At 43.9% G+C, this 12,399-nt stretch overlaps 1 protein-coding gene across 1 annotated transcript in view; it reads left to right on the top strand.

Moving 5' to 3' along the window:
- The first annotated feature begins 4,241 nt into the window (after window positions 1-4,241).
- Window positions 4,242-12,399, top strand: part of rspo2 (R-spondin 2) — a 55,194-nt gene continuing 47,036 nt past the window's right edge. The window contains exons 1-2 of the mRNA XM_058648687.1: window positions 4,242-4,734; window positions 5,027-5,356. Of these exons, the coding sequence (XP_058504670.1) occupies window positions 5,257-5,356 (100 nt within the window). The 5' untranslated portion in view covers window positions 4,242-4,734; window positions 5,027-5,256. The remainder of the gene's footprint in view (window positions 4,735-5,026; window positions 5,357-12,399) is intronic.

Below are 12,399 nucleotides of genomic sequence, written 5' to 3'. Positions count from 1 at the left end.
AGATGGAATTGGACAGACTAAAGAGGAATTTTCCTTCTCTTCAAGTTTTGGCCATTTACAGGTTCGTAATTTTTATTTGGGTGTCTAGGTTTACATGCTTTAAATGGTCAAATTATTCATTTTCACAGTCTGTCTGAAACGTTCAGTTTTAATTCTTGGCTTGCCTCCTAGAAAACCTGATCTGCTCTGACTGGTGAACTGGTTGTCTGTTCTGTGACTGGTTAACTGCTTAGAGACACTTTACAGAGACGCTTACGGGGGGAAAAAATAAAACGTTATGCAAACGAGGCATTTCAGCCTCCACGGGATCAGTTTTTTTTCCTCCTGTGGGAGAGAAAGTCACTGGCCGCTGTACGTTAGCCGACCTTTTTCATGCTCGAAAAAGCTCCATGACACATGAGGAAAAAACAAAGGTCTGAGTAGCATCTGTATATGGACACTTGGATTTTCTCCATATTGTGTCTCAGTCCATTTTTGAACGTACACTGATCAGCCATGGCAATAAAACAGTTAACTGGTGTTAAAGTTGTGGCCGATCAGTGTGTTTTAACTTTGTCGAGCCATTAAGCCGTAGAAAATTATTGAAAGGACACTAAAGGTTTTAAATGACATCGCTGAAATTAAATGGACTCTTATTTTTTTTTATCGGGGCACAGCCGAACATTGAGTGCTCTGCCAAAACATAAAAGCTAATCACCTCTTTTATTAATGTGGCTGCTTGGTGTATACTGTAATGTTTATTTTATTGTTTTTCTTTTCTTGAATATACTTTTAGAATACACATTTAGCCGCTTTACTCACAACTTACTGCAAGACAGAAATGGATTAAACTAGTGCAGTTTTACTTGCTGCTAAAGTCACTCCTGTGTGTGTGATGCGTACAAACTAATGATCTCGATGTTTGTCACTGTGAAGGTTTTTCTGCCTACTTTGAGCTCAGAAAATGTGTAAATGCTTTACAACTAGGATTAAGTTTAAGGACCTTTGAGGCCAAGGAATCTTGGATTAAGAACTTTAATTTGCCTTTTTAACATTTAATACTCAAATCAAAATTTCTAAGAGCTAAGATATCAGAGGTAAGATCCCAAAATAATATTGATTAATAGTCTTAACTCTATGGAGTCTGTAGCTCCACTAATCTGTCCTGCATAATAAATAACCTCACATACTGCTGGCTCCTCACTAATAATCTGCACTTCTCTTCAGACAAGTGTTTTAAATCTGTATTAGGAATTATCTCCTAAAAGCCCCTGTAACATGACTGTTTATGTTTAGTGCTTGATGTAAACAGGAAGCTTTTTTGTCTATTCTGGTTTGTTACAAGTTGCCAAACATACAATATTGTGGAAAACTGACGAGTGACAATGAGGTTGGAACAGTTTTACCAACATGGAGTCGTGACTGACATGACCTAATCAGGAAGAGAAAGTCACTGCCAGCATCATCACTTCCAAGTGTCTGTGTTTTCCCTCTCACAATTAAACAGGACTTCAGACAAAGTACTTTCAAAATAAAAGGAGGCCAGTAGTGGAAAGTAGTGATAGTGATAAGATTTAATTTTGAAACCTATTTGTGTAGAGGTTAGCAAAGCGTTTGACATCTGTCAAAGCAGTGAGACAAGCACAGAAACAAAACAAAACAAAAGTCCTGAGCACAGCTTTTGTTTTGGTGGCGACGTTTATGTTCATCCTGTGACCCTATGATTTATTTCAGAGGCTGGTTTAGAAAATATGTTTTCAGAACCTGTTATAGGAGCAAATACCTTTTTAATTTCAGCATCTCTCATCTGTTGGTATCGTAAGTTATAGTCGTTTTTATGAATGTTTTGACATGTTTCTTCCCACTTAGAAATCCTGGAGTCGGTCGTTACTGTGGTGGATCCAACCTTGACCACAGCCTGTGTTCTTTGTAAAACAAACTTTTTTAAAGTCACATTTGAAGCGTGCTGAGGGCTGAGAGTTTCACCGTGTCACATTTAAAAGACGTGTGGACATGTTTTTAATAAGTTAAATAAACTTTAAAGGTTTTTGGTTGTTTTTTTTCCGCATGATTTACACCAACATGTTTTGTGATCCATGTTCCAGTAAAAAGAAGGTAATTGACTCTATGAAATTGTGTGTGTTCATTTGGCCAATAATGTTTCATCTTTGTTTGTGAAAGTCATGTTAGATCAATTCTGGAGGGTGAAGTTTCTCCTCTTTCCGTTTGGAGCCACGAACATGGAAAGTTGCTAAGTATAACCTGAACTTTCTCTGTGTGCCTCACTCATCCTGTCCTTGACATTTTGGAGATTCTGACCATGCAGTCAAATGACCAATCTGGGCTTTTTTGTCTTCTGCCTTTATAGTAAACTGTGACAGCAGCCCACGCTGAAGACCATCCTGTCTGGAGCTCTGATGAACAGTGTGTATAACACTCCCCTCATTGCTGTTATGGCATTGAGGGCCCAGCGCCAGACCATCCGAATGCTGACGTCACCCCCCACCCCTTCACCACCGCCACCCTTGCTTCTTTGCACTGCAATGAGGAAAGGAGGGAGAGAAGGAGAGAATTAAGTGATTGGTTTACCGGCCTCCTCTCCCATGACACATCATGAACATAAAAGTGCCTGGGGCCTAAATTATCACATTCACCTTAACCGTGCACTTTAAGATGTTGTTTTAGAGACAAATCCAAACCAGCGGCACAGCCTGTGGCCAACAGCCGTCCTGACCACGATCCCTGTCACTGCTCTCTGGATAGATAAATAAATAAACAAAGTCCGGACAAAGGTCACTACGAGTTTTGGCAAGAAAACGTCCATAATTCCTTTTTTTTTTGTTTTAAACCCCCTCAGCCCCCACCCCCTCTCCAAATATATACAGTATATATGTAATTTCAAGATCAGTTCCACTGATGAAATGGAAACTTCAGTTGTGTGTGTGTGTGTTTTTTAGTGAAATGAATGTGTGTGTTTTAGTGTCTGGGGGCTGAAATCTCCTTTTCACTGGTTTCCTCTGTATTTAAAGTATAAAAGCAGCTTTGAAATGAACTTTTGCCACTCAAACACGGGAGGTCTGTGTGATTCTGTGTGATCTGAGGTCAACCGTATACCGGAGGTTAAAATAGTGAGGATCTTATTTGACACAGGAAATGCTTAAATCTGTTGTGATATGTATATAATATAGTCACGTTATAGGTGGTTCTCGGTTACATTTGACTAAAACAACAAACTGCTTTGACATTAGAATTATTTTCCAGAAATAAATAAAAGATTAAGTGCCACACCTAGTGGCTGAAGGGGGTAGAGCATTCACAATCTTGTGTTTTAACAGTCAATATAATGTGGCTGAAGGTGACAGACTGGTACAAGAGACTCTGAGAAGTGAGTGTTATTCATGCTGCTGTGTCACGTCATCTCAGATTATTATTATTACCATTATAGTTCATCTATATTTTTCTCCAATTCTCCCCCACAGTATACCTGCAGCCAGCGTTTGAATGTCACGGGGCAGTGGACTGCTGCCAGCCTCATTTGTTCGACTCATTTGTGACCGTGAGGAGAAACTTGTGCGCAGACCACGTCACACGTGCTCCGCTGATGACTGTCGCATGGGTCAGTGAGTGTAAAAAAGGCCGCGTTCAGAAATGGAAAAAAACAAACAAACAAACAACAACCCCAGAACAAACTCAGAACTAACTGGATGATTTATTCATGTTCCACAATTACAGCTTCTCCCAACGATTATCATTGATTTCACAGGAGGAGGATGAAGAGGAGGAGGAGGAGGGGGGGAATCAAAGAGGCGTGACGAGATGGTTGACTTGCGGGCCCACCTCATTACGCACATTATGCAGATAATTGCTTTTTGGCGAACCTCTAATTATTCAGTAAGGCCATCGTCAGTGGAATAAAAACTGAGATAGTAACTAGATTGTCTGTGTTGCAATTTGCTCAGCTTACTTTTGACTTCCAAAATGAGAACGTTTGAATACAGATCACTGCATCCATAAGAACGTATTATTAGACTGTTCCATTATGAAGAATATGAGGTTTAAAGTATTAACTTTTGCCGGCTGAAATTATAAAAAACTTTTCCTGCTGAATATATCCAGCTCACTAGGACCCAGAGGCAACCTCGTACCGGTGAGGGTGTATGCGCGCGGGGGAGGGTGTGTGTGTGTGTGTGTGTGTGTGTATGTGTGAGCGGGGTGGGTGGGAGGGAGGGGGGGGGGAGAGACTACACGAAGTGTCATCTTCAACATCTTAAATAGGAGGAAAACACAAAACTGGAAATGTCCACACGTGACGGCGGCGCGGGCGCTATATGAGGAAAAAGGCAGCAAGCATCAGGACCAGTTTGGAGTCGGTCGCCGCGCAACCTCAGCAGCGCGCAACACGCAGAGTCGCGCTCCACTCACCGGTCCTGGTTTTCCGCTTTTTAAGAGTGCAACACATGTGAGTTTTGTTTTTGCTGCGCTACAGGACGCGACTGGGAAGAGTCTTGAGTGAAGGAGACGCAGGTAAACGGAATCTAAAAGCGTTTGCAGAGACAAGGAAAGGAAATCCCCCTCTACAGCCACCACCACCACCACCACCTTTTTTTTTTCCTCCTCCTCGACCTCTGTGCTCTCGTGGGGGACACAAGTTTCTCACACAAAAAGGGATGCTGCATGTTCCCGAGCCACACTTGCACTCAGAGGGAACCTAAAGTGGACTGGAGCGGAATTAGCCCACACTTCATCTGATGCAAGGTAGAGGCTACACCAACACGTTATCACTCTGACGGAGCGTTTTTGGCTACTATTACGCACGGCTGCGCTCTTTTTTTGGAGGGGGGCGTTTGAGCAGTACGCGTTATTGCCTTTTGCTTCTACGATTGTTCCAACACATTAACACACAGACGCGTCTTTTCCCTTCTTCTTCTTCTTCTTCTTCTTCTAACCCCCCCCCCCCCTGATATCACCTTTACGCATCACTGTTTAGAAAGGTGTTGATTTCGTTACACTGTTATCACAGTAACCTCCTTTGTCATTCTCCCCGCAGCGCCAAACCCAAACAGACACTTTTGAGTGAGTAGAGGATCAGCGCGCCCCATAAAATGATCCCGATCGGCGACGTGATACCATGTCGCATCTCGTCTGATGTTTGACATATTTGAGGAGCGTCTAAGGAAACTGGGGGGAGGACATTACAAACTCTGAGAATTCATTCCAAGCCCCGCAGCTGCTGCTGGCACCTTTTTACTGGAGTCCGGACAACAGATCACCGTCCAGATGCAGTTTCGACTCTTCTCATTTGCCCTGATAGTATTGAACTGTATGGAGTACAGCAACTGTCAGGCGCCGTCGCAACGCTGGAGGAGAAACAAAAGAGGTAACACACAAACACACAAACACACACATACACACACACAGCGCGCGCGCGCACAGCCGACAGGTCGAACAGCAGATGGGTCCAGAGAGTTTGTGTGGGTCACGGGAGGCAACGGAACGCTCCTAAACACAGTTTCTTCAGCCGCCTGCCTCTCCTCGTACACGCACATGTTTACGTGCATTTAAAAGTTGAGCACATGCAGTGCGCGCGGAAAAAAAGTCCAAATAAAACCAATGATTGGTAATGAAATCACACAGGTGAGACCTGTCCTCAGAGACACTTATTCGGGGACCGTCTTGGCTGAGACGTTTTAAATCAGAGCCACAATTTAATCTTTCAACATCTGGTGTGACTTATTAACTTCCCCGAGAACATTTTCCACATTATGTAACGATGCGGAGCCGGTAGCTAATGCGTAAAATGTGCGCAAAATTGGCCACGCGCGTGGCTGACCAAGATTAATATTAAAACAAGTTGCGTCGACAGTCTCTAAAGCGCCACTTCCAGACGCTGTGGCCCCAACAATATAATTTACATGTGAAACTAGTAAAAAAAAAAATCTGCCGCTGCGGGACAAGAGCAGCGGGTAATAGAAGGAGTGGGAGGCTCGTATTGTAGGAGTTATTTAATGAATAGTTACGGAATCCCATTCCCTGACTTATGAATTGCACATCTCCACTCCAGCCCCTTAAGCTGGTTTTAATTGATCTCATAACGACTTTGAACAGTTGGTAGGAAGCCCGCATAACAATCGCTCAGCGGAGGCGAAGGGAGTTGAGGAGGGGATCAGCCCCTTTGTAAATACTTCTCTCTCTCCTCTGAATGAATGAGGAGACAGTGGGATTAGGAAAGTGGCCCCCGCCGACTCCTCCTCAGACCTGTGACACAACACGTCGCCAAGAACCTCAGGGTGAGAGCGAGAGCAGATGAGAGAAGACCGCGTAACGGACCTTTGGCCCGAGCCAACACTCGGTCAGTGTGAAGTACAGTGTAGAAACTCATTTAGAGTCAGGGGGGAGAGAGAGAGAGAGAGAGAGAGAGGAAAGAGAGAGGAAAGAGAGGGGGGTCTTGTAAATTTGAAGGCAATCACAGATTTAATCATATGCGCTGCGTGCCAAGGGGGGAACCTCCGCACTGCAAGCCCTCCACTGCCCATCTGCAAATAATCAGGCAATCACTGCGGGGCACTGGCACACACACGTTTTTCAGCTCCTCCGTGCGTTTCTCTCCCTGTGGACTGCGTGATGTCTCAGATAGTGTGCAGGAGGTGGAATGCAGTTTTTCCTGGCTATGATCAATCTTTTATTAGAGAAAACAGAGGAGGGTATTTTGGATGGTCAAGCAGCAAATCACAGCCCTTTCATTCGCCCTCAGGGGTCTGTTTATTTATGTAGTGTGCATGTCTGTGTGAGAGAGGGGAAGAGAGGGAGGGAGGGAAGGAGGGAGGGGTGGTAACCAGTGGGGATGAGATCAAGAGGTTAACTTACACATTTGACCTCAAGATCAGCTTTAGGCCAAGCACTATAAACTACACATTGTTACCTCCAGCCCTCGGGAAGGATGTTACACTTGTCAAATGAATCCCATGCAAATATGTACAGGTTGTAGCTCTGGCTTTATGGTCATTCTGAAAGACTAAAGTGTGTGTGCGTGCGTGTGTGCGCGTGTTTAGGGGAGAAGAGCACTTTGCGCCAAAAGTGCCATTCTAGCAAGCAGTGGCAACTGGCCAAGTTTTCTGTATTTGCTTCCTTCCTTCTGTGTATCGCGATTATATTGAAAGGAGCATGTGTAAGAGATCTTTGTCCAATCGGCCCAGAAATGCTCGAATATTTTTCTAGCCCTCAAGGTTCTTGTGACAGCTTTATATACAGCCTGTCTGGCACGCACGGGGGAGCTATCCAAACCATTCAGGAGTGTTGAGACCCAGACACGTTCAAAACTCAATTTGGCCGCGCGCCGCTCCCCAGGCACAACTATTTTATGCTTAACAAAACACATCCTGCATAATTCAACAAATGTCTTTTTTTTTCATTCTTACATACACGTGAAGAAAAAAGGGAAAAGAGGAAAGGTTTTTGCCCTTGATATACTGTGCGCGCGTAGCCGCACGACAGAGTGAGGTGTCAGGGATAGAGCTGCCATTATAATTAGGGGATGTCAAGGAGAAAAACAGCCATTGCGAATGACTCGAGCCCACTGAAATGTGCGAGCACGGTCGAGATTGGGATCTTTGTGTGGTTTCAGGGCTGATCTTGTCTTGCTCACACACTGCATGGCACGACCCAACCTACCATTGAGCTGCAGTAATTGTACGTACACACTTTATTCACGTAAAACAGATGGCAAAACATATTAAATTTACACCTCCTTACCCCCAATCCTGCCCACTAGAAACAGGGACATGATGCCAATGAGCCCTGCTATGATATCATAGTTAGACACAAGGGTATTACATTTCATTTTTTATTCTCTGGCTAATGATGCCACCTGCTGACTACATAAAAACAGGCTGGAGTAGCAGTGCTGCTTGAAGGAACGGAGACACACAGTGGGGCCCTACGATGTTTAAACAGGTAATGAATAGGTAATGGCACTTGAGACTGGTGAAAAGTTGCCATATGATACCGTTAACCCTTCCGTGTCTGCACAGAAATGCCAAATTTGAATTCCCAGCAGGCCACAGCATGCTTCACATCACATTCAGCTGTGTAATCTGTTACTCAACCCCACTCTCAGATGTTTTTCTTTTTTTTTTTTGAAGGACAAAAATGATTAGCTGAAACCAGGGTGGAGGCAGTGAGGTCAAAAATGCATTAAATTTTTTTTGCACTTCAGTGACAGTGTGCAACAAGGGTGTGTGAAGTGAGCGTTTGATGCCAAAGTACAGAGAAAATACAGCCAACAGTCATAATTTGTGGCTACAAATGCCCCATCTTTCAACGCAGTGTGCGTGAATTGGTTTTGGTTTGTTAACAATATGGCAAAAAAAAAAAAATTATTTTAAATGACTTTCTAAGTCAAGTCTAGCGTTTGGCTGCATAAATATACAGTCAAGCATCTTTGGACGCAGATAAGTGATTCAAAACATCATGACATCTTTTTCTCAGCCCTGTAAATCAGGCCTCTGTGTGCTGAAAGCTCATACTAAGTCCCAGGTTTGTAGGTGTAAGTGTTAATGTTGGAACCCGGTACTTCACAGCAATATAATATGTTGATTAAGTGCCTGACTGGGACGGGAGGGAGCATTCCAAGTGGCTGCTTTGTAACCGGCTCTGCCACTGTTTGGAAAAAAATTGAAAACTGCTCTTAAGATGAATTGTCTGCGAGCAAAGTTTTCTCACATGATCTGCCACTCTAATCCAGGTAATTTTAACCCTTCCCCAATCCTGACCCTTTTCTCTTCCACATTACTTGTAGAGTTACTTTAATTCACATCATGCACCAAATCCATCACTCTCAGAGCAGCAGAGGACTCTCCTCTCCTCCCTTCTCCCAATTTGAAGGTAGAATAATCATATTTTCATATGGGCTGTGAGTGGGTTCTATGGTTGTAAATAAAGTTTGGCTATTAGTTGACTATTAGTTTATTTGAATGCTGTTTTTTTTTTTTTTCCGAAATGGTTCATTAAACTGTTTTTTTCTGTATAACCAAAGCTCTCCTCTCCTCAGAGGTTGTCCTAGTTTATGAGAGGTGGGGGGTTTTTTAGGGGATGAGGAAGGCATATTTAAGCAGATCAGCTGGAAGTGGCTGAATGTGAACAGCATCACCTGAGAGGGATTACAGCGAGCCGAGTCTTGACCTGAGCCTGAGACCTGGCATCAAGGAACACAGCTTTGTCTTTTCTCTCCCACGCTCCATCAGCCAAGCTTCGATAAGTGTAAATCACTCTCTCACACACACTCTGTGTGTGAGTGTAGGAATATATAAGGACACCCTACAGGTCCTTGTCTCTGATGCTCCAATCAAGACATCAAGCCAGGTCAGCGTGTACTCCTCCCCTCCAGCTTCACCCACCCCCAGTGCTTCAACCAATAACATCCTCCATCTGTCCAGGGGATTATAATGGCCATTACATACAATGATTCACTTATGTGCAGTATTGATAAATCACATTAGTCTGACCTAGCCCTCAAACTCAGCCGAAAGACTAGCTCCTTGTTTGACCTACTAACCCATGCATGTCGATCCTGGCCCGCAACGCAGCTCCAGCTCCGAGTCACAGCAGTATCAGATGAAGCTGGTGAAAGGCTCCTCAGTGCACTCATGCCATGCTACACTGCCGATAAACCCCAGCAGAAAAAAAAAAAACATGCAGTGGCATGAACTCTTTACTGGTGAGAAGGACACGGGGAGATTCTTGTGGGCACTACGTATATGACAAAGTGCGGATGATCCGTTTCACTTTTTCTTTGTTTTGCCCTCGTTTAAAAAAAAAAATGGATCTTTATATAATCCTATCGAAATGAATCAATTTTAGTGGACAAATGATCTGATATCTTACTTTTCTGCAGTACGTTTGTGAATGAGTGAGGCAAGGACGGTGGCTGAGGCGATTGATTCTCATCTGTCAACTCTTTGGTTGTTTGGAATGGACGTGAAGCGTTCTGTAACACTTCGGCACACACCTCCATCCATCACATTGCGAGGAAAAACAATATTCAGACATGCCCCCCTCCTTTTTCTTTCAAGCACAAATACTCGTGGGTATCTTCTATTCCTCCCTCAATCATTGTCATCAGAGGATCCCATAAAATGCCAAACAGATGTTTTTATTTCAGGCCACTTTTTTTTTTTTTTTTTTTTTACCACACAGTAAATGTTCATTTTTATCCGGAAATGTGAAAAAAAACCAAAAAAAAATGTATTTTATAAAATCTTATAATGCGCGCCACATTTCCTCATGGTGATCGGAAACTCCCAAGCTGCAGACAAAACGGCAGTGTCCCCCTCCAGAGCTGGAGGCTGATTTTGTTACCCTCACCTATTCTCTCTCAGTTGCAAACCCCACCCCCTCCCCCCCCCCAAACCCCCCGAAGCAATTACACCTTAATACGTTTCCTTATAAAGCTACTAAATATGACTGGCCAATTTGGTCCGATGCTCTCAAGTTTATTGGGCCGTAAAAAGAAAATCTAATGCGGGAATCATTGCTAAGTGCCACACATAAACCAACAACACAAAAGGAGCATTTAAAGAAAAAAAAAAAAAAAAATGACTCATGCAACAGCTTCATAGGTAGGAGAGCTGCCCAGAGCCGGAGATTGAGCCCCTCAGGCGTACACTGAAGTACACATCCAGACTTACCGCTCACATTACTTACACACACCTCTAAAAGAGTTCAATGAAGAGCTGTTTCGAGGTAATGACATGGGCACAATAGGCATCCATTGTGTTTTCTTTTTTCCTTCTTTCCTCTTGGGAGCTGTGATTATGGGGGAATTGTTAAAAATGACCAATTTCCCCTTTTTGTTGTTCACAGAGTGAAAGCAACAACAAAAAATCACACTTTACCTAAAAATAGGCTCCGTTGCGAAAGTCAAGTTATTCTGCTGCCGTTTTATCCGGGAGTTAAACGAGGAGGTCGAGTCCAGTCTCATGTGCAGCCAGCAGCCGTTCGCGTAGCTTGGCGCGAAGACTGGAAACAGCTTAAGTTGGCCCCGTAACAGCACCTCGATAGCTCACTAATTAATACATTTTAGCTCGTTTGTGTAATCTGTCAAAAAATCACAGCGTAAACATGAAACATTATTTTTTATGACTCCATGGGCGACGAGTAGAGACCAAACAAAGTTACTGCTCCACGGGCCAAGAAATAACTTACAACCGTCGGTAACGCAGTAAATTGTTGTTTTCACTCTTCGGGGTTTAAATGGCTTATACAGGTATAATGTGTTAATGCACGAGCCGCAGAGGTGCTGAAAGACGGATTTTGTTTCCGTCGGACACATCGCGGCGAGGCCCTTCTCTGTTTACAGTCTGTATGCTAAAACACATTTAACACACAGATGTGGAAGTGTTATCGTGTCATCTAATTCATAGAATTCCCCCAAATGTCAAACAACGTCGTGGCGTGCAACAAAAAGCCCGTTTGACACGGTGCAAATGTGATTCCCACCTTCCCAAAAATGTGCTGTAGGGCTGGAGTCATCCAAGAGCGTTTAAAAAAAAGGAATCTCTGATGTCTAATGTTTCTTAAACCAGCAACACTCTGTATCTGCTCTTGTTTGCCTTGTCAGTGTGTTTTTCCCTTGTGCGTGCCCGACCAGTACCTACTTTGCATCGATCTGCAAGGCCTGGAAATCTGAAACTAAAGGAGGCCCCTTGAGAAAATACACTGGCATGTGCAGAAACAAACACACACACGCGCTTACTCTAGCTTTAAGGCTGTTTGTATCGGGGGCCTGTTCGAATGGCTGGCATTCGACAAAGCAGGCAGGAGTGGGGCTCAGATCGCTACCCCAGTGCTCACCCCCTAACGCTCGACAGATGGAGTCCTTTTTTCACCCCCTCTCGCTGTTTTTATGGGACCTCTAATTATGCTTACACACCACATCAAGATAAACCTCAGCATGCGATGTGCTTGGTATTGGGAGGAAGTAAGCTGGTCAGATGCAATAAAGCGCCTCTCTGCAGAGCTCTCCTGTAATTTGGAGACCTAAGTATTGACATGGAGAGGTAAAGGTGCAGCAGCCCCCACTGTCACCTACCCACTGCACAATTACCGCGTCTGTGTCTATCTTGGATTACAGCGAACCTGCTGCATGGATGTTCAATAAAAACAGAGGGCACCCGCGTTGTTTGCCAGTTTACTTATGATGCTGTAAAAAAGGTAAACTGCGACACCGTTTATAAGACGTGCAAATGGCAGGTTATATTAGCCCCGCTGTTGACACTTCCAGGTCCAGGACTGTAGCCTACACAGCCTGTGTTTTCTTGTTATGGTTTTGGCTGGGGTTTGGGTTAATGTTGGCAGTTGGGCACCGTTAGACTAAATGAAGACTTGCCTGTGGTATTAGACTTGGACTAGTTGGGACAAGAGCTT

Source organism: Solea solea, chromosome 13 (genome assembly GCF_958295425.1).
Source record: "Solea solea chromosome 13, fSolSol10.1, whole genome shotgun sequence".
Taxonomy (NCBI): Eukaryota; Metazoa; Chordata; class Actinopteri; order Pleuronectiformes; family Soleidae; genus Solea; species Solea solea.
The sequence above is the reverse complement of the archived record's forward strand: the minus strand, read 5'-3'. Positions and strand labels throughout refer to the sequence as shown.